The sequence below is a fragment of the Alligator sinensis genome, unplaced genomic scaffold (assembly GCF_000455745.1).
Source record: "Alligator sinensis unplaced genomic scaffold, ASM45574v1 scaffold181_1, whole genome shotgun sequence".
Taxonomy (NCBI): domain Eukaryota; kingdom Metazoa; phylum Chordata; order Crocodylia; family Alligatoridae; genus Alligator; species Alligator sinensis.
In genome coordinates this window covers 2,397,725-2,421,330 of record NW_005842022.1, presented here as the reverse complement: position 1 = coordinate 2,421,330, position 23,606 = coordinate 2,397,725, and the positions used below count along the sequence as shown (strand labels likewise).

The window sequence follows — 23,606 nt, the reverse complement described above, 5'->3', positions numbered from 1 at the left end:
GGAAAGAGAAGTGATATTGTTTCTGCACAATATATTTGCTATCCTCCATCTAAAATATTGTGTTCGGTTTTATACACTTGCGCTTAGAAAATATATTGCTCTTAAGCGTGTCATTCCACAGACTGAGACTATTTCTCAGGAACAAAGATTAAAAAAACTCTGAGTTCATTCTTATAGTTGAAGAAGTCATGAAATGACCTAGAAGAAATATTCAAACTGATGAAGAACTGGAACATAAAATAGTGTTGTCCTCTGGTGAAATAATTTTTTAGCATCGGTAAGAAACCAAACTCCTGGCCAATGGCCACCATTTATAATCTGAAACAAAGATTTTGTTGTCAACCCCTCTCTCCCTCTGCCACCAAACTTCAAACAATAACAACAGTCCTGAATATCATTACTGTTGAGCTCTCTCAATCTCTGATAATATTTTGGAAATTTTCTACCTATTTAAAATGTTCTTGTTTGGTTAAAAACAGCTACATAATCATACCTATTGTTGGGTTTTTTGGGTGCTATTAATGGGGTCATCTAAACAAAAATATACTTCTTTTTTTAGCCTTCTATTCTTATTACTTCTTTGTAGTCTCATACGAAGTTCAGTAATAGTGACTAGTACCTTACATTGTTCCAAAGAGGAAGAACCCAATATGGAAAGTTTTGAGGTTTTCCACTATTTTTGTGAATGTCACTTTTGAGATGTAACACAATTTTCTGTGGCACGTGCAACTTGTTAGCATGATGCCTTTGCAGATCGTAAGTATTTACAAAGAAAATAAGACTGACAAATAGCTATAAGCACTGCAAACCCTTTTATTGTAGCAGAATGGCAATAGTTATAGGGGATAAGTGATCAGTACCACTGATTCTTTTTCTACAAACAAAAAGGAGAGGAATTTTAGAATAAAAAGTAAGAGGCTTACTAGGCACTTGTACTTGTTCAGCAAGATAAAACACAAAGAGAGAGTTTGTTTAAAGGCACAGAAGTCATTGGGAACTGAGCACCTAGCTGGCCTCTGAAAATCTTCCTCTTGAAGTTATGCCCTCTTTATATCTTATTGATATAAAGAGAAATCAATTCCTTCCTGCTAGAGAAGGTAGGCATTTTTAAGTAAATGTAGTATTTGTGAAATGTGACAGATCAGTGGTTTTAGAGGTTGAAGTTCTCTATACTAATAAAGCAGATACACAACAGATGGAAAGCCACCTGACTGCAGTATGATTCAGACTTTTCTGGAGTATTCATGTCTACATTAAGAAAATACCTCAGTTTCCATCTCTGATGAGACTGCTAACAGGATATATACAATTAGAACCAGTTAGGGTGGCAGTCCTTGATGTCCACTAAGCTCTAGATTTAAATAGTTAATCCCAGAAAATAATATTCTACCTCCCCGCAAATCAAATATTCTTACAGTCTGCCAACATGGCAAGTTACTAAAAAAAGATATAGCTAAAACATGCAAAGGGTGCCAATGAGTTTCGCATGAACCTTGTCAAGAATATTAAGTTTGTAGCCTTTTATAAACAACTTAACTATCTCAGTCTCTAAGAAATATAAGGGTATTAGCTAATTATTTATGGGACAGTCAATTGTCTTGCACTGTATATCTAAGGCAGAACATCATGAAACTCTTATTAGTAGAGCAAGCAGTGTAGTTGAGCAATTCCCTTTGGAAGGAAAGAAGCCAAGGCGTTAGACAGAGCAACATCCTTTGTAAGAATGATTTACTAACAGACACACAGCTCCCTTCAGTTTCCTTAGGTATTATCAGTCTGTCCAGTGAAGAGCTTTAAAGAACAGGGAAAACATCCTTTTCATTGTCACTGGGACAAAACAGAGCAGTGTGGAGCTCTAAGTGCCCAAATTTGCCATTTATTATGAGATAATAAATGGTAGTAGAAGTTAGAAAGGCAAGGAAACAAACAACATATATTACCATTGTCATGAATATATGAAAGGGCATGGACCATTCTTGGAACCCTGTCTGTTTTCCTTTCCTTGTGGGACCTCTGAACTTTAACTCTTCTTCCTGTACCGAGGCTCTAAAATGATTGACTATAGTCTGTTCCTAACTAGTCAAATTCATTGCACAAAAGTTCAATCTGTAACTTCCATTTTATTTACATCTGAAATTTACTTTTTCCCCCTTCTGGTAAGGTTATTATACTTCATTTGAAAAAGGAATCAGCAGCTTGGGAAGAACACTAAAATAATAATAATAATAAAAAAACCATATCAGATACATTTCTGAGAGGATAATAACAAGTATTAATGACCCATGATGTATACATTATAAAGCTTATGAATAACTAGAATATAAAGGAAAGAGGATTTTGAGTCGAGAAGATGTAGTTCAAACATGAGATTTGTTCAGTTCTGTGTCATCTCTGTCAACTGGACAGAAGTCTAGTTGAAAATTCTAAATCACCTACATTTAACCCTAAATGGATTAGCTAATTTTCTCTAACAGCCAGATCACTGTTTGAGCACCCGAGGTTAATAACAAACAGCATCACATACCTATGCTAATATCCTCTGGTCCCTCATTTTTTAACTGAAATCCATAAGGAGGTCACAGCAATAACTAGAGCTAGTTTTCTTTCCATGCCAATTACTGTGATGCTGGGAGGATAATTTTCAGACTCTGATTGTGATTTTTCAAGTACACTGGGAGACCTGCTTCTCCATGCAGGAAGAAAAGTAATTGCCAGGAGGAGGATAAAGCAAGATGCTTTTATCTTTGTTGAGAGGTTTAGTTATAGGTTTATAACAGAAATGTATAAATTGAGTAGAAGCTGTGATGGGAAAATATGTCAATATGAAGAAACCTGGACTTGTACCTTTTTGTAGCAAGTAAAAGACAAATTAATACTGGCAAGGCTAGGTCCAATGTCTATTTTCCAAACTGCTAAAAGATTATATTTGTTCTATGACTTCATAAGTATAACTATGTTTTAAACAAGGATTTTTGCAGCAGCCTGCTTTAATAATAAGGCCCAAATGTTCATTCTCTATGTATCAATGAAGTTGTTATAATTCTTAATCCATTGCATATGCTGATACACAAATCTGTATCCTTCAAGGTCAGAGTTGGCTCTATTCAGTATTCTAGTCCATAGTTAGATCAGTCATATAATTACTGGTATTATCTGTAATAGTCTCTATCTCGTATTAAATGATACTTAGTTAAATGAAAAAGTCTTAAAAAATTCAGCTTCCTGAAGACATTCTTGCAACCAGATGCTTTGCTAATCAGGATAAGCAAGAATGAAGCACATCAAACAACTTTTCCAAATGAGAACTCTTTTGGAAAGTAAGATTTGATTTGTCCACTGAAGCTGAAAGAACAGTACAAGTCACAAACATTAAATCCCAATACCATTGTATCAGCTTTGAATACAGGTAACTAAACAGGTTATATTAATGAAATTCCTGTTTTGTTGTATATCCAAAGTTACTGCACTGAATGAGTATTCAATTTTATTCACATTTGATAGCTAATTTAATGACTAGTTATGTTTCTTTACTTATTCTATGCAAAAATAAGCCATTGTTTATATGTTGAAACCTACCACTAGCGTTTATTTAAAGGTATTGTCAAGTGGAACATGTTGATAAAAGAAATTCAAAAATAGGGTTACATTAATTTAGACAGTTATGGTTAGATATAATTTCTTTATATTATGCTCATTTTATATCTTTTGTGTGATATAATCTTGACTGAATCTGAAACTTAACTATAAAGAGTGCAGGGTTCTAATGACAAAGCCTATACTAGATATGTCCTTGCTATTCACACTATTTCCATCGGGTGTAGCTATGATATTAGATAGGTTTACATTGCAGTCTACTGTATGCACACAGAAAGGAATGCCAACAGTTTAAGGTCTTTTTATATGTTTCTTTGCGCCTAGTGTAAACTAGACAAATCAAATATATGCCATGTTTGTCACAGATAATTTCTCTTACGTGAGTAAGAAAAATCTGTCACTAAATAATTAAAAGAAGTCCATAAAAGGGAATCTTCAAACTTGTAACCAAATTTGAAATGATCTGTTTATAATTTATGTGATCATTGCACCACTTAATTACCGCATTGAATAGCTGCATAGACAGCTCTCTTTTAACTAGGCTATCTTGCGTATCTTCCACATATGGAAACATGCAGCCAAGAAGAAAGGTTTTAACAAATAAGCTAAGATCCTTAGAACTATACCTACATGCATAAAATGTAACCATCTGTATATATCTTTTAAAAGCAGGAATCATCATGTGTTGCTCTTATGCCTAGTTTTACAAGTTCTTTTCTTGCTGTGTAAGTACTATTTATTCTTTGAAAAAGTGCTGTTCTGTTAGTTTTGCACTGTATAGTTAGTTTTAAGTGAGTTGGTGCAAGGACTAGGAGAATTTGCTCCCTCTAAATATAATCAACTCCTCAGTTTGCTGGAACTGGGCATTAGTTTTGGCTGACATTCCTGAGTGAAAGCATTGCCTGTATGTTGTTTGTGATTTCAGATCAAGAACTGATGTACGGTATTTTCTACTTTACAATGTGTATGAAAAACATATGGTCCATCCTTGACCCTGTCCCCCAGCTCCAGCCACCACACACAGCTTCCTGGAGGGGCTCAGCCATCTGCAGGTGACTGCTGTGCTGATCATGCTGAGTGGGCGGAGTGGATGGAAGGTGGCCAGGAGCTGGAGTTGAAGCCCTGCACACTGGAGCAGGAACTAGGCAGGTGCAGCTTCCCTCCTACCTACTGCCACTTCCCTTCCCTACCTGCTCTCCAGAGCACTACAGCAGGGACAGAAGGAGGTAGGGGGAGCCAAGCAGTTCTCTGGGAAGCTGCAGCAGTGGCAGCAGCAGCCCTACTGGGAAGCTCTACACGCTGCCCTGGGTGGAAGCAGGTGGGACTCAGCCCCATGTGGACCATAGCAGGGGCAGCCGCAGGCTACATGCAGTTAATTGGTGGGTGCCTGCCCATGGGCCACATCCAATCAGCCGGAGGGCCGAGTCTGGCCCATGGGCCATATTTTGCCCACCACTGATGTAAACAAAGCCAAGATTAAAAATCTCAGCATTTGGTGCTAATCATTCAGTGAAACATTCCATGTGAGGATGTGACGTTTCTCCAGAGTGAAATTTTTCATAATGATCAGGGTCATTGTCAACCTAATAATATAAATTTTGGAACTGATTAGGATGATGAAATGTATTTTGTCCATTTCTGAACATGGGTGACTGGTGCCTCCTGAGTTGGGGGGGGCCCTTCCCCCCCCCCCAGCAGCCAGTCAGTGACGGGTGGGGGGGAGGGGAGCCCTTGCAGCCAACTGCACTGATGGGTGGGGGGGAGCTGGCACTTCTGGGCCAATGCAATTGGCCACAGGGGAACCCCTCCCCCCTGGTTGGCACGATTAGCTGTGGGGGGACTGTGGGGATCACTTCTTCTGGTGCCCCCACTCCCTGGCCAGTGCTCTTGGGAAGGCACCAGAGCTCTTGCCTGCCCCCCTGCCCATTGCCTAAGTGGGAAATGCTGCTGTCTGGGGGTGCACCAGCGCTCTCAGGGGGTGCATGTGCACCCCCGTGCACCCCTTATGCATCACCCCTGTTTCTGAATATGGTCATTTTGGTAGTGAGGAAAAAGAAGACCATGCTCTTTCAATAATACTGCATGTATGAAGTATCACAAAGTTACACAATGAAAATTACTAATAAAGCCTAATGCTACCATTGCGCTATACCCTGTTTACCTAGGGTCACCATATGTCCAGGTTTTTCTGGACATGTCCTCTTTTTGAGTCCTCCCATCTCCATCCGGGCAGTTTTTTTAAATATCAACAAATGTTCAGGATTTGGGTTTTTGCTCTATTCAGCATCAAAGTTTTTCCCAGCACTAGGCTGCAACAGGGTGAGGGAGGCACCTGCTCTTCCAGCAGGGGAAGGGAATGGGGAGGGGGAAGGGAGCTGCATGGTGGGGCTGCACCAGTGCTTGTGCTCACAGGGGCAGGGCAGCCAGAAAACACTTGCAGGGCTTGTGGGAGCAGGAGGTTAAGTTTGGGAGTGAGGGCCATCAGCAAGGCTACGGGCTGTGGGTTGAAAATAAGGGGCACTGTCAGGGCTGAGGCAGCCAGGGGGCTGCGGGTCAGGAATGAGGGACACCAGCAGGGCTGGAGAGGGGGACAGGGAGCTGCAAGTAGGGAGCGAGGGGCACTGGCAGGGCTGAGGGATAGCAGGGGTCTGTGGGCCAAGAGTGAGGGGCACCAGCAGGGTTGGGGGGGTGGTTAAAGGGCTGCAGGTCAGGAGTGAGGGACACTGGGAGGGCTGGGGGGGGGCCTATGGTTTGGGAGTGAGGGGCACCATAGTGGGTGGAGAACTCTGGGTCAGGAACACAGGGCACCAGCATGGTCTGGAGGACTATGGGAGTGAGAGGCAGCATGGTCTGGAGGACTATGGGAGTGAGGGGCAGCATGGTCTGGAGGACTATGGGAGTGAGGGGCAGCAGAGAACAGAGGCAGACGGGAGTTTAGGCTGAAGAGGGTAGGTGAAGGGGAGGAGAGGGCTCAGCTGCAAGGGCTATCCCATCCCCTGCTTGTACATGAAAACAAGATGGGGGTGGGGAGGGCCTTCCCCCTCATGTTGAAAGTGGAAAAATACTTAGTCTTGGACGTGACTATAAACACATAGATACATATATGGTGTGTGTGTGCATATACAAAAGAAAAAAAAAACCCAAATACATAATATACAGTCTTTCTAAAATTATTTTTATAGTCCATACTTCTTAGGGAATGTATCTATAAGGGGCTACCAAAAATCAAACAATAACTGTTATATTTACTGCTATGCTATGTTAAAACACTGGGGCACAGTATGGAGAAAGGAAGAGTTGGGTTGGAAATATGGCTTTAACTATCTTTAAATCTCCCATGAATCTGTTCCAGGGACTATCACAGTTTGCAAACTATATTGTTATTTCTAGTCTTGCTTTCAGTTTCCCTACTCCCACTGTGGGAGCTGAGAAGGAGGAGGTAATATATAGCTATTATGCCAGTCCTATGTCCACAGGGCTGCTCTTGCAATAGCAAAAGTCTTTTTGAGATCACTATTACTCTTTAGTGCCTATATACCTATAGGGTATACTACAGGTCAGGCACAGAAACATAGAAAATTAGGGTTGGAAGAGACCTCTCACAAGGTCACCTAGTTCAACCCCCTCCTCAAAGCAGGACCATCTCCAACTAGATCCCCAAAGCAGGACCATCCCAACATCCCCAGGCAAAGCTTTGTCTAGCGGGGTCTTAAAAACCTCCAAGGATGGAGTTTCCACAACCTCTCTGAGTAACCTGTTCCAGTGCCTTACTACTCGAAGTGAGAAAGTTTTTCCCAATATCCAACCTAAACTTCCCTTGCTGCAAATGGAGACCATTGCTTCTTGTTCTGTCATCTGCCATCACTGAGAACAGTCCAGCACCATCCTCTTTTGAACTCCGCTTCAGGTAGTTGAAGATTGCTATTAAATCCCCTCTTAGACTTCTCTTCTCCAGACTAAATAAGCCCAGTTCCCTCAGCCACTCCTCAGAAGTCATGTACCCCAGCCCCCTAACTATTTTTATTGTCCCCCACTGGATTCTCTCCAATCTGTGCACATCCTTTCTATAGCAAAGGCCCCAAAACTGGGCACAGTACTCCAGATGTGGCCTCACCAGTGCTGAACAGAGGGATAGATCTTCCCTAGATCTGCTGGCAATGCTCCTACTAAAGCAGCCCAGTGGGAACATCTACACAAGACGCTATATTGCCATAGCTTGTCGCTACGACGACAAAGTGTCTAAAAATAACTGTGTACCACGGGACTGTGCAGTACCAAGTGCGTAGTCAGGGGCACATGTAGACATGCCCAGTATGTCATTAGCTTTCTTCATAACAAGAGCACGCTACTGACTCGTATTCAGTTTATTGTCTACTGTAAAACCCAGGTTCTTTTCTGCAGAGCTGCTGCCCAGCAGTCGGCCCCTAGTCTGTACTGGTGCATGGGTCCTTTAAACTTGCAGGACTTTAAACTTGTCCTTATGGAATCTCATAAGATTTCCTTCAGTCTATTCTTCCAATTGGTCAAGGTCTCTCTGAATTCTAGCCCAACCCTCCAGCTTGGTGTCATCTGCAAATTTGCTGAGGATGCACTCAATGCTATCTTCCAGGTTGTTGATAAAGATATTGAACAAAATCAGCCCCAGGATTGACCCCTGGGGCACCCCACTTAGTACCGGCTGCCAACTACACAGCAAGCCATTGATTACTACCCTCTACACCAGACAATCCAGCCAGTTTTCTATCCAGCTTACAGTCCACTCATCCAAACCATACTTCCTACTTCCTTTAGCTTGTTTGTGAGAATGTTGTGGGAGACCTTATCAAAAGGCTTGCTAACATCAAAATATATTACATCCACTGTTCTTCCCACATCTACAGAGCCAGTCATCTCATCAGAGAAGGCAATTGGGTTGGTCAGGCACAACTTGCCCTTAGTGAAACCATGCTGACTGTACCTAATCACCTTCTCCTCCAAGTGCCTAGAAATGGATTCCTTGAGGATCTGCTCCATGATTTTTCCAGGGGCTGAGGTGAGGCTGACAGGCCTGTAGTACTCTGGATCCTCCTTCTTCCCCTTCTTAAAGATGGGCGCTATATTTGTCCTTTTCCAATTTGGGACCTCTCCTGAATGCCATGAATTTTCAAAAATCATGGCCAGTAGCTCTGAAATAACATAAGCTAACTCCCTCAGCATCATTGGGCACATCACATCCAGCCCCTAAGGAGTCCCTAACCTATTATTTCAACCACTGTCTAGTGCTCACCTCTTCCTCAAACTGTGCTGCCCAGTGTAGCAGCCTGGGAGCTGACTTTGTCTGGGAAGACTGAGGTGAAAATTGCACCAAGTACTCCATCCTCTTCTGCATCCTCTGTCACCAGGTTGACTTTCCCCATTCAGTAAGGGGCCCACACTTTCCCTGATCTTCCTTTTGTTGCTGACATACTTGTAGAAACTCTTCTTGTTACGCTTCATATTCCTTAGTAGCTGCAACTCTAATTGCACTTTGGCCTTCCTGGCCACTTGTGACAGGGGGCTAATCCCCAAGGTTTTATTCTGTGCCCCCTAAATTAAAGAGTGGGGAATAGAATAAAAGCCTGAGGACAAACCATTTCAATATTTCCATCATATTATGGCAAGGGGCCTGATCCTTTTTTTTTTTTTTGGTAGGAGCCAGAGCCTGCCTGCAGCCAGGAGGTAAACTGCCGGCAGGCTGATCGGCCCCTGAGCTATGGGGGCCCCCATTCCTTCCTTTTGTGGTGGCAGCACCCCCGTCCCCAGGGCCTCCTGGGTGGGCTTCTAGTGGGCTGGGTGCTACCCCAGCTCAGAAGGAGCACCTGGCTTGATCCAACTGTTTCCTGAGCCTACCCACTGGAAGCCGCTCCCCAGGCAGACTCAGGGAACAACTGGATCATGCCAGGTGCTGTCTCTGAGCTGGGGCAGCATCTGGCCCACTAGCAGCCTCGGGGGTGTCACTGCTGCAGAGGGCAGGACCTGCCCACTGGCCCTGCAGCTCAGAAGCCACTTGACCCATTTGGCCAGCGGGGCTCAGCTTACCCCCTGGCCTTGAGTGTTGGGGTGAGAATGCTCTGCAACACCAAGGATCGGGCCCCTCACTGCTTCTACTTGAAAGCAGGGTTCTGCAGCTGGCAGGATGCCTGGGGCCACCTGGGAATGGGTTGACTTGCCCCTGGGGAAGTGTGGGAAGGCAGTAGGATGGCAGCTGGGTTTGCTGGTGGCTGAAGAAGGTGGTAGGGATGGTGCATGGGGCACTGGAAGCCCAGGTAGGCTCGGGAAAGCTCAGGCTTGGCAAGCTTCCAGCATCTCCGTGCACCTTTCCACCACCTTCTCTGGCTGTCAGCACACCCAGATGCCCTCCTGCTGCCTTCCCATGCTGGCTCAGAGGCAAGCCAGCCTGTTCCTAGCTGGTCCCGGGTGGCAGAGCAGGCTGGGTGCTACCCTAGCTTGGGTTCAGGGAAGAGTTGGATCAGGCTAGGTGCTGCCTCCAAGCCAGGACAGCATCTGCTTGCTAGCAGCCCACACAGAGGGAAGAACTGCCACCCTCCCTCCCCACCCTTGCAGCTTGCCCCCCAGCTGCAGGCAAGGCAGGCTCTGGGAAAAAAAAAAAAGGATCAGGCCCCTCCTTGCTAAAGTGAGAAGTGGCAAGGGGCCCAACCTTTTTTTTCAATGGAGCCTGCTCACCACTTCCGTGGCCCGTGGGAGAGCTGTCAGATTAAAGGCTGCAACGCTACAAGTAGAAAGGTTGCAAACTAAACTACTTGGGGATGTGGTTTAGTTTTCAATGTTGCAAACTCATTTGAAACCCCCAAACCTTGAGCATGTGTAATGTGTGATGCTATTAAGCCACACAAAGGAAACTTTTGTCACGTGTACATGGTGACAATCATCACATGTACGAACACCCCCTGATTTCAACCCTGCATGCCTGAACAATACACTTATGCTCCTCCCTAGTCATTTGTCTAAGTTTCCACTTCTTGTAAACTTCCTTTTCATGCTTTAGATTACTGAAGATTTCCCTGCTAAGCCAAGCTGTTCATCTGCCATACTTGCTAGTCTTCCTGCACACTGGGATGGTTGATTCTTGCACCCTCAGTAAAGTTTCTTTAAAGCACCACCAGCTCTCCTGGACTCCTTTCCTCCTCAGATGGGCTTCCCAGGGGATCCTGCCCATCCTACCTACTCAGGGGATCCTTCCCTGAGTGATTTGGAGTCCACTTTTCTGAAGACCAGGGTCCTTACTCTGCTGCTCTCCTTCTTTCCTTTCCTCAGGACCCTCAGCTCAATAATCTCGTGGTCATTGCTGCCCAAATTGCCATCCACTTCTACATTCCCCACCAATTCTTCCCTGTTTGTAAGCAACAAGTCAAGAAGAGCCTGGCTTCTAGTTGGCTTCTCCAACACTTGCACCAGGAAGTTTTCTCCAATACTCACCAAAAAACTTCCTGGGTGGCCTGTGCACTGCTGTACTGCCCTCACAGAAGATGTCAGGAAGACTGAAGTTCCCCATGAGAACTAGGGTCTGTGATGGTGAAACTTCTGCTAGCATATAAAAGCTTAAGGTGGGGCTTTATATGTGGCACATGCACACCATTGAAAACATACCATTAGGATATGTTTCTTTCTTTTAATAGAAAACAATAGGATTTTATGATGCTATGACAAAAACAAATGGTAATCAAAATATTTTATAATACAGATAAACTAAGTAACAGATGCAAGTATTAAAGAGGACATGAATGACCTGAAATAGAGGCAATTAAAATATTTTAGTCTACATGAGTTGCTGAATTACTCTTCAAATCATCTAATAGCTGTTATATTCCTAGGTTTTTACAATGTTCACCCAGATTGAAAGTGTCACATAAAATCCACACATTGAATATGAAAAATATATATGGCTAATTAAAATTATTACAGAAGTTACTTAAAATTCTTTCTGTCAAGTATAAATCCTCATGTAGTACTAACTCGGGCAAGGAAATACTGTAAATTAAACAGAACTGGTAGAAAACGAACGCCAACAACAAAAATAATCACAGGTCACAAATGACGTGAATCTTCTGAGCCTGAAAGGTGACAGGAATCCTGTAATACTGCAATTCCAAGCACATATGCCAGCACTCCTGTGTTCTAAATCAATTAACATAATATGGGAACATTTATGTTATTTCACTGAAGAAGTAACAGCAAAACCTACCTGGTACACCAGGTGGGGTTTTCAGATATTTTCCATTGAAATGTTGAATTACTACTTCACATTTTTCTGTAGACTCCATTCTGCAAAAGAATAGGAGGAAGAAGGGAAGCAATAATTGTTATTAGAGTTCTATGAAAATGTGCAGTCAGCAAATAAAGAAGCTACACAGATGTGGAGAGGAAACGCTAAAGCTGCTCTAGCTGAATGCTGCAGAGAAACTGGTGTAGTAACTTATTACAATACAGTGCAGTTAGCAATAAGAGCCTGCCTCCCTCAATGACTGTTGCTGCAGTCCTGGCTGTGTACAGGTTGTGGTGGTGACTATGAACAGGAGCCACCTGAACAAGGACATTTTTATACTGTTGGGAGCATGTTGGGAAGACTTGCTTTCAAATTTCTTATGCACCCAAATTTTCCCCAAAGGGCATGATAAGAAGACAGGATTTGAAAGATAATATTTCAGAATATAAAGACATAAGAACAAGCGTTGTCCAAAGCTGTGGTTCCTGATTTGATTCGGCAGACATTTGGCCCAATTCGATGGCCGAATCTCTGAATACGAATTGAATCAGAGGACCCTTTCAGCTCTCTGAATCGAATCGGAAGCCTCTGAATCAATTTGGAGAGATTCAGAAAGATTCAGCGATTCGGACATAGGCACAGCTTTAAATGTTTTTTCTACATACCTCTAGGTAGCAGGGGCTTGTGAATGCTGAGGTGCTGGGGCGGATGGAACATCCCACAGAAGCACGGGGGGCTCCTCAGCAGACCTGGAAGCGGACCAGAAGCACTTCTGGTCCACTTTCGGGTCCAACGAGGAGTGCATTGGCCAACCCCCCCCATGCCCATTGGCTCGGTGACTGGTGCCTCCTGGGTCTGGGGGGGCAGCCAGGGTCTCCCCATGGCTGATTGCTGAGCCAGGGGGGTGCTAGGGGGCCCCTGCACACTCCCTAGAGGACTTCCAGGTTTGCTGCTGAGCATGTGGAGGGCCCCTCCACACTCCTGTGGGACGCTCCATGCGCCCCAGCATCACAGCATTCACAAGCCACGCTGGTACCTCAAGGTATGTAGAAAAAACATTTAAAGCTGTGTCTATGGCCAAATCGATGATTCTCTGAATCAGCATCAAATATTCAGATTTGGATTTGGCCAAATTGAATCAGGGACAATGATCCAAATCAACGAATCAAATCACTGTCCCTGATTCGGGCTGAATCCGAATAGAATACAGCCCGCTTCGCATACCCCTAATATGAACATAATAGAATATGAAACAAAATACATTTATAACTGTACATTACATGGGTTCAGTTCCTGCCTCCCTGGGTGGAAATAAGACATTATTACACAATTCATCATTCACTTCATAGCATTGTGAACTGTGATTTGCAAATATTTATAGCATCAAAGCATTAAAGCTATTAATAATAATGAGCTAGCACCTGTGTGACTTAAGTTGTTATAAAGACTATAACGCTGGGGCAAATTTATAGCACTTTAAGAAATATATAAGCACTTTAGGGAGGAAGACAAGGGGGAAATGGTTAAATAAGCAGAAAGAATTCTATAATCATTACTTTTTTTCCCTAGGAAAGCTGTTCTGAAAAATAATTTTCAATATTCTTCTTTTAGTTTGGATCTGATCTAGGTGTTCTCCAAGCTAGAAGACTTCTCTGACCTAATTTTTACTTCATTCCTACAAGTCAAGGCCCTTTTAAAATGAGTTCATAAACAAACTCTTTCCACAGGCTTGTTAGGAAGAAAAAATAACATGTAGCCTACAGAGCATACATATTCTCCAGGGTCTCAAACTGGAGCTGAGAGGGACATTATGTCTCCTAGTACAAAAATTTGCCAAACGTTAGGAAAACACGAGGCAGAAAATAAGATGATTAACAATCTAAGCAGGACAAGAGTTTTGTTAGTTTATTTCAAATGGACGCATTAAAATTGCCCCTTCTGGGTTCGAACTGTTGGAGTCTTTTGTAGCACTGTTTCCACTGCCGTATCATGTGGGATGGGCCATTTCCACAAGCACAAAGACAGCAACTTAGATTGTTCACTTTGGCTTCATTCAGATTTAACTGAGAGAATGTCTGCAGTGAGCCTTTAGAGACTCTTGTCTCTGAAAGAATAAATGCAATAAAAGTCTGTTTTCTGTAGCTGCAGGCGCTTAGTGTCAAGCCATGTTATGTTGCACCGCACAGAAGGGACAATTTCATTTTAATACATGGGGCACATTTTAAACAGCCAAAGCAGCCCTTGCAAAGAATGCAATATAGAAACTGCCAAGTGAAAGAGCCTTAGTGCACTTCATGCATTTTATGTGGGAAGAGAATAAAAGTGAAACCCACAGTGCTCTGGGATAAAAAGGCCATCATTTGAATAGCAGCCGTAGAAAGAATGTGCCCATTTTCTTCTCAAGTTTCACAATTAACAGCTCTCAAATGCCAGTACTAGCTATCTGTAATCTGGCACACGCTTCACTTGAAAACGACACTAGCATTATCAACTCAGTCTGAAAAGGCAGCATAATAGACAAAGCAGTCTTTACATGTTCCTTTCAGATGTGCTGCTGAATAACAAGTGCATGCACTCTTCATCTGTGCTACCTGAATCCCCTGGAGCCTTTCAGAACAGTTGTGTGTGGCAGGTAGACCATCCTTCCAGCAATATGTTAATTAGACTGCTGCCCATTAAGTAACACTTCAGTCAACTTGGGTACTTGGATCTCCCAATTGCACATTTGAATGATATTTTTTCCATGTAAATATGCAATAGATGCTGAAGGACTAAGCAGTTTAGGAAACTGATTTTTCACCATATACTTCCTTTCTTTAATATAATTTAGGTTATAGAATGACTGGGCTGGTACACAGAAATGAAAACTAGATATAAGCATGATGCTGTAATTACATATTATAAGCTGATATCACTGCCTATTAAGTTTCCCTGACGCTTTTCATTATAAGACTATTTTAAGTTGCTTATTACTTTGCCAAATTTTAAATGTTCCATGTCAGGGATCTGTCAGAGGGTGAATATGTTTTCAAAAAATGTATCCAAAGAGATTCAATTGTTTTCAGGAATGTGGCTAGTACATCATCTAGCCTGGGTTATAAATTTCTTTTATTTTAATTTGGCAGAGAGGTGGCTTTTTTGTCAAGTATGTCTGCCTTTCTGTCTCATGACATCTATATTTGGCCAAGTTACAAGACCTCTGAAAAAAAAAATCACTTGTTCTCACATATGCAAAAGATACTTCTTGGCAGCTAAATTCCCTGAAGATACCATCTTCACTGAGCATGGTCAGTCCTGAAAATTAGTAGGCCTTTCCCTGCATTTTCAGCTCTAGGTTGCTCTCAGCCAAGATGGACCTGTGTCTGGACACCTGACTGAAAGTGAGGAGATACACTTTTGTACTCTTAGTGATTCCCCTATTAGGCTCAGGCAATAGAGAGGAGGAAGCTTCAAAATCAGCATGTGGAGGAGACAAGAGTTTTATCTAGGAAAGCAGGAGGTAGATTGGGGCAAGGAACTAGAGGGAATCTGGGACTACAAAACTGAGACTAGAATGTGGGGTGGAAGGAGAGTGGCCAAAGAAGTTGAAGTAGAGACTAAGAGCTGGACAGAACTATATCTGAGATTCAGGAGGGGAAAGACTAGGACTGGCTGGGCAGAGATTCTAAGCCTGGCTGCTGGCAAGAGAAATGTGGTATATCCAAGGGTAGATCTAGGATTTTGAAAAGTGGGGTGCAGATGGTGTGGTGGTGTGGCATTATCACATAAAACATGACACATTTTTCTCCAGTTAAAGAGAAACTAGAAGCTTTACTAATATGCTAGGGGCCTGGCACTATATTGTTCAATTAAAGATAAAAGCAAAAACAAATATAACTTTATTGGAATGTTGATTAACTTGCTAGATTATATAGTCACATGAGAAACAAGAAAAATGGTCAAAATATGTTGCTCCATTAGTTCTGTAGTCATTATATTTAAATATATATCTTATTCAAATTCATAAAACAAAATCTAGCCTTTCTGAGAGTCTTGATGCTTTCAATACATCACTGTCAGTCATTTCTACACCTGAGTTAGAGTTTTAGCTAGATCTAAAAAGAATCTGCAGGGATGTGAAACAGAAGGGAAACATTACAAGGAATGACTAAGGCGTAGGACAGCTATAGAAGATAGTTTGAAAAGTGGAACAACAAGACTATTAAAATGGAGAGAGAGTCATTAACACCTATGGAATGAAGAGGCATTAGACATTAGCAGGAATCAGGTAGATTATAACAAGTCATGTAGTCAATAGACTCTCTCAGTGCTGCCTGAATAGAAATGCCACTACCCCTCCCAGACAGGTGGTGTTAAAGTTTGAGTGGAGCAGGAATCAATGGGGGAGGGGAGGGTGCAACTGTACCACTGCACTCCACCTGGATCCACCTCTGGATGGATCGCTGATCTAATAGGTAGGGGGGGAAATAAAATCAAATGACTTCAGAATAAAACTGAGTTTGGCTGTACAAGGAGACTAGGACCAAGGAATAGCACAGTAGGGTGGGAGAAGAATCTTAATGGATCTAACTAGGAGCTGAAATGTAAGGACTGAACTGGGATTGGATGAGCAAAGAGACTAGAAACAATGAACTAGGGTTGGGACAAAATGAATCTGAATAAAGATAGGAGGAATGGAGATTAAAATTAAGAACTGATGTGATTGGAAAGCAAGGTAGGTGAAGTTCACAAGATGGTGAGGTGAAGAATGGAGACTGTAGGGAACAACTTTGTAGGAAATAGGCTACCCAATCCGATTTTATTAAAACCGGAGACTTTCTTTAATTTACTTACTCTTTATTTCTTTTTAGAATTTTTTTAACTTCTTTTAAAATTATCCTTCAGGGGGTGACTTCCTTCATTTCACCACCCAGCCCCCAGCCTCCATTTTCACCTCTCAGTTCACTACCCAGTCACAATCATTAAACTCTCGCACCCTTCTCTCTTCCACCCTTATGTTCTCATCCCTACCTAAAGCAGGAATAGAAGCCTGTTCTGGCTCACCAGTGCTCTGGTAGCAACTCACAGTTATAACACCTAGCCAGGCACCTTCTCACCAGACCTCTACTGACAAGTCACAGCTGTGCAGGTCAGGGACAATCAGAGACAGTTTTTAGCCTGAACATGTGACTGCCCTAAACTTGAACTAACACTAACACCAATCAACACTGGAGAAGCTTAAAGTGTAATGTGTAACAAAGCCCTCTACCAAACATTTCATGCAGGGTTACTGAATGGTATGATTCCCATTTTGGGGGTGTCTGGATTTACTGGGAGCTGCTTTACACAGCTGCAAATGAAGTCAGTGCAAATTATTCTATGAAGTGCTATTTGATTCTAAATATTCTGAAATATTAGGTTCTTAGTATCTCATATTGGGCAACCAAAATAAGTAACTACTTTTGATCTTCATTTCTTTGTTTCTCACGCCCTTCTCTATGAATGAGGATAACAACATTCTCCTATCTCACATGGATGTTTTGTAAATAAATGCTTTACTACCCATGAAATACTCAGATATTATGGCTATGTACAGACTTTCAAAAAGCCCAAGCCTGGATTGATTCAATCTTTGCAGCTCAGTCTAACCTGCGTAGATTAAACCACCAAGCAAGTGAATAGACATTCACTTTTGATTCTGCAAATGCAGCCATATGTCTGCCATGGCTCAAGCCAGAAGCCAGGGGGTGCTAGAGCATGCCCACCCCTTCCCTTCTGTAGTGGTCAGAAGGCTGGAGGGAAGCTCAGGTGAGGGGGGTGGGGTGTGGCCTGGCCATAGCAGGCCTGAGTATGAGTGGGGAGGGGTTTAAACCACCACCCTGGCTTGCAGCATCTGGCCATACCCCACACTGCTTGAGCAGTGAGTGTGTGTGTGTATGGGGTGGAAATGCCTGACAGGGACTTCTCTGCTCTAGCTAGGCAGACCCTGACTGGGGTCCTCCAGTAAAAGAGGGGAGGGAGGCGGAAATAAACCCCCTCCATGCCCCCTTTTCCCCAGGGGGCCTTGCCAGGCTGGCATTTGGCCACGCCCCTGTCCTTGCGCCTGCTAGAGAGCAGAGGAGCAGACAGCACAGAGCAGCACAGGACTGCACAGCATACTGGTATGCTGGGGGACTCTGATTTAACTTAAACCAGGAAGGGGTCTGGGACAGAAGTGCAATAAACTCATTTGACCTCAATCAGTAAAGTCTGACACTACATTCAACCAGGTTTATCTTAAACCAGTTTGGACCATTTTGAAACTGGTTTATGTGCACTGAACTTATGCTCTGTTACAGGTTTAAACCAGTTTCTGATCACTTAAACCAGTTTGTGTGTAACTTCTGTTCCTAGCCTATAGTGATGAGTACAATAGAAAAGTCTATTAAGTAATTAACAATTCTGTCTTAATGACAGAGATTGAACAGCATGCACTAAAGCAGGGATGGGGAATGTCTGGCCTGTGGGCCGGATCTGGTTGGCCGGGGACTCCATTTCCCAGCTGCTTCTGCCTGCATGGCTTGTGTCGGTCTCCATGTGTCGATCCCCAGCCTCAGCCACACCAGTAGCACACATGGCAGAGCAGCACAGGGGGCTGCTCTGGAGCTGCTGGGAAATGGAGTCCCCGGCTGACTCAAAATAAATAAATAAATAAAGAAGCTTGCTCAGGAGCCAGGGCAGAACCATGAACTGTAGCATGCACGCTCATGGCAGGGGCATGCATGCAGAGGATTGTGGCTCTGCCCCAGCTCCAGACAGGCTGTCATTGCTGCAAGGAGCCAGGACAGAGCCACAATTCCCTGCATGCATGCCTCTGCGGGCCCGGATCATGCAGGCTACAGATCACGGCTCTGCTCTGGCTCCAAAGCAAGCTTTTTTTTTCTCTTTTTTTCTTAATGGAGTCCCTGGCTGACCAGTGGCCCAGAGATTCCCCATCCCTGCACTAAAGACAGGTCTCAATCTTGCCAAGAAGCATGGCCACACCCACTTGTTCTGTATGACTCAAACCTAGGAATAAAATGGTTAAACTTCCCCAGTGCTGTTCTTGAACTCTTTGTCTTGGCACGAAGGTATAAAATGGTATGAGCTTCAGAACCTATTTCATTTAGTGCACATGACAGAAACTGTTGAGCAGCTTCTCAGCTTTGTTTCTGGGTTTGCTATTTGTAGAATGGCAGTAAGGAGGCAGGAGCACAGTTTTTGGAGGTGCTGGGGAATGTTAAACGCACAATATCTTAGCTATTTTATAAGATGAATCAATTTAGGAATAAAATTTGTTTTCTTTTTCTCATTACTAGTAGCATAAAATGTGTACTATCTTGAAAATGTTTTTGCTCATCTCGCAAAATTTTGAGCCCTGGCAGAGATTGATACATCAAAGGCTAATACCATTGCTTTCTTCTTCCCCTCTTGCTTTTACTTGATCTATCCTCTGTATGTACAATAGACAGCAATAATACCAGGAATTCCTACTTTATACACCCCATACAGAATCCAGGGGAGGACAAAGTGGTGGAGGTGAAAGGATCTCTGCATGGGCACAAGGGTTTGATCACATGGAGCTCTACATAATATAGAATCTTTTACCATAACTTCTTGGGTCCAGCAGTTTTGAAGCAATGGCTATAAAATTATGTCATAAATGAACTAAAAGGTGGAAAAATGGCAATCTGAAAGATATAAAAATAAACATCTTCTATATTTTGTAATATCTTATGTAAAGAGATAGATGTCAAGGCACACTTCCACTAGTAAGAAAAAAACCCGAACTGTTTCCAACCAGAAGAGTAAATAACTATTACTTCAAACTCTTTAATAGTAGATTTTTGATACTGGTCCAAAAAGAAACTGGAGAAAGTAACTTTAGGTCCTACAACAATGTTGAAAGTATTAGGATGCATCCTGTAAATATCATTTGGGTAAGAATAACTTTAAAGAAAAAAAACACTTCAAAAGCCAGAGGCCAAGTTCCTTCCACATTCTTGAAGGACTGATTCTTTATTTTAAAAGCCATGAATTTTATTTTCATTTGCCTCTGTGTCTTGGTCCTGGCTGAAACCAGAAACAACACAATCAGTATGTGAGGCGTTTAAATACTATCAAAACATATTTTGTTTCTGGCCCAAGGGGAAACAGGAAAGCACTGAAAATCTCAAAAAGCCTGTTTCTGTGAAATTTCCATCCCAAATTTGCAAACTCAAGATGCTTGGATAAAATCAATATTAAAATCTCAGACATTTGGGGCTCAGTCTAAAGTGAATCTTGCTACCAAGTAATTTGAGGTCCATTTTTCACTAGTAAATATATATTTAGAGAGAATTGAAAATATATATAATTCCCTGTACAGGTCATAGTGGTTCCAACATGGTAATTTCACTTTGTTATAAGAAATGGGCAGCCTTCATCATGCTAATACAGATAAATATATAAAACCTTATGGAAATAATGATACTGTATATGCCCATTATGCAGATTAACAAAATGTCTAGTAAAAGTTTAAAAATACCTAAACATATATTAGGAAGAATAACATAATGATTAAATAGATATTTTACAATAAATATTCAAGGTCATGTAATGAACAGTTAGCATTAAAATTATATGAATTTGAGTCACCTTTACACTAAGGTTACTTTACTCTGTCACAGCAACAGATATGAGAATATAGCCCTGTAATTTTTATATTTGGAGATTTTGTGGAATTATAAGTTTACTCTCATGATTAATAGAAAAGTAACAACATATAGAATGGAGTAAGAATAAAGGCAACTTGATCTACTTGATCATATGTAAGGATTTTTTGCAACCATTAACTTAGTTATTATGATATGTGGTAGCCAAAAAATATTTGAAAGAGGAGGAACTTGAAAGCAGGAGGTTAAATTACATTCCCAAAGACACAGGAAAGGACAGAGTCAGAAAGATGAGCAATCAGGAGATTAAAGTTCCCAGGTACACATGTGAACCATGTGAACACTTTTCTTACATTGTATGCACACAGGTGCATCTGGTGTACAGAATTTGTTCCATGGGAATATGAGAATAGGTGTTTTAAGCACAGATGAACCTTTAACACAAACACTAAATTACAACTGTTAAAGCTGACAGATCCTAACTCCTACTAGTGGAGGATAATTTCCTACAACACATTTTTCTAGCACTCTGTTCAGTCTATTTCTTAAAACAGTTAGTCTACATTACAGAATCAAAACTCATGGCAGAGATTCTATCTTTTATTAGAGCAACTAGATATTTGCAAAAAACATCTTTATTTGCAAGCTTTTGGGCACAGGCACCCTTCATCAGGCATAGGAGATTGCAAAGGTTGTAAAAGTTCTCCTAAGTAGAAATGAAAATTCGTATTTCACAGGAGAGCTACAGGTGTGGTAAAGTCTCCTGTTTGGGACAGTTCATTTTGTGCAGATTACGCTCAGAGAAAAGTTGGAAAAGTCTTTTTACCTCAAAGTTGTCTGATGCAACAGGATGTAGAATCATCACTTCATTTGTGAGAGACACAGCCTATTTGGTCACACTGTCAGGCAACTGGACATCAGCCTCTGTTGTGAGTCTAGGACTCAGCTGGCTCAGTTAAGTCACTATCTCCCTCCTGTTGATGCCTGTGTATATGTACAGTATGGGGGGAAGAAAGGTGGGATTCTTTCTTCTCCCCTGGAAGTCTGTTGGTCCTATTTGTCACATCCTCTAAAATTTTGGAAATAGTTATATCTGACAAATCTGGTGGGCCAGTATGAGATCCTAGCAGGGATCATGTGTTTAAATGGGAAGACAAGAGGAATAGGACATTTCTCCATACTGGACAAAAAAAAAATCACCTCTCTTGGGGGAACGAAGGAATTGTGAGGATGAAGGGATTTTCCCATGGTAAGTAGGAGAGGATGGAGAGTCTCTTGTACAAAACCTGAGCCTTCAAGCAAAGCAGCAGTTTGCTGCCAAACCCTGTCAGCAAACAATATATGGTTTCCTTCATTGCCTATTAATTTGGCTAATCATTGCAAAACAATGTTGGCTCCTTCTTATTCCCCTCTACCCACACCGAAGAACAAGAGTCTATTGTTTTCCTTTATATAGGCAATTGCTATTGTTATCCTGCATGAATTTATCAAACAAATCTAATTTTGTTCTTTGATGAGAATATAAATTTGACTGATAAAAGGTACATGTAATATTCTTTGACTTCTGCAAGGTATTTTATTTAGTGCCACGTGACATTGTGATTAAAAAAAATTAGCACTATGCAACATCAATAAAGCATACATTAAATGGATTAGAAACTGGCTGACTGAGATTTCTAATAGTAGTTATCAGGGGATTATCATTATTGAATGAGGGTTCTACAGGGATTGGTTCTAGGCCTGTAGCTTATTCATCTCTGATCTGGAAGTAAATAAAAAAATATTGCTGCTGATAAAATTTGAAGATGATATAAAGATAGGGAAAACAGTAAACAATGATGAAGTCATAGCTGTTACAGAACAATCTGGTAAACTTCGCTATTTCAAACGAAATATGTTTTGACACAGCCACCATGCAAAATTACACATCTAGGATGATGAAGTGAAGGCCATCCCTACAGAGAGGGAGGCCCTAAACCTGGAAAGGATTTAGGGGTCACAGTGGACAAATAAATCAACATGACCTCCATGAGTGATGCTGTAAAGAGGTGAGTAGTAAGTAGGAGGAGGTAGGTGATTTTACCTCTTTACACAGCACTGGTAAAACCAATACTGGAACAGTTCATAAAATTCTTGTGTCTACATTTTTAAAAAGAAGGTCTAAAACTGGAAAGACTGAAGAAAAACAAAAATGATTTGAGGGTTAGAAAAAATGGCTTTCAGTGAAAGACCTAAAGAGCTCTATTTGTTCAGTTTGTCAAAAAGAAGACTGAGAGGTGACTTGATTACAGTGTATAAGTACTTCCCTGGGGAGAAAATACCAGGTACTAAATGGCCCTTTAATCTAGTGGAGAAAGAAATAAAAAACTCAAAGGCTGGAAGCTGAAGTAAAAATAAATTTAAATTAGAGCACAGGGAGAAATGTTTAACAGTGCACGGAATTAATCAATAGGACAAACTACCAAGGGAAGCGGATAATCTATTGGTTGATATCTTCAAATCAAGACTAGATTCCTTGCTGGAAGTTATGCTTTATTCAAGATCAAGGGTAACTGGGTAAATTTCACATGCTTGCAGTTCCCCTCTGCTGTCTACATTGGAGAGATGGGCCAATCCCTACGCGTAAGAATGAATAAAAACTGAACTGACATCAATACCAGAAAGACAGATAAGCCTGTGGCAGACACTTGAACCTCCCTGAACTGACCTCAGGGTGACTGTTCCTACACAACAAAACTCTAAACACAAACTTGAACAGGAAATTATGGAAAAAGAAAATGCCCACAGACTGGATTGTTTTAAGTATGGCCTAAATAGGGATGATGGGTTCTTATCCCATTATCTGGATTAGCTTTTATAAATCCTATGTCCCTCAATGGGTTAACTACTTTGTCTCTTCTAACTAACATGGCTTTGTATTCTAATAACAGCTTTCTATTTAGTAGCTCTGCTTCCTTACAGCATCTGATGAAACAGACCCTTTGCTTATGAGAGCTTATGCTATGCTGTTCTAATTTAGTTAGTCCAGGGGTGCTCTACCTCCAGCCTGAGGGACAAATACAGCCAGCAGAGGCATTGCATCTGGCCTGTGGAGTCCCCATGGGTCAGTAAATTTGGTG

The 23,606-nt window shown here is 41.9% G+C and overlaps 1 protein-coding gene across 8 annotated transcripts in view; it reads right to left on the bottom strand.

Annotated features, from left to right (window-relative positions):
• Positions 1–23,606, bottom strand: part of RBMS3 (RNA binding motif single stranded interacting protein 3) — a 692,574-nt gene that overhangs the window by 221,417 nt on the left and 447,551 nt on the right. For all 8 annotated transcript variants that reach the window (XM_025202359.1, XM_025202356.1, XM_025202354.1 and 5 more), the window contains exon 6: positions 11,816–11,895. In XM_025202359.1, coding sequence (XP_025058144.1) covers positions 11,816–11,895 — 80 coding nt within the window. The remainder of the gene's footprint in view (positions 1–11,815; positions 11,896–23,606) is intronic.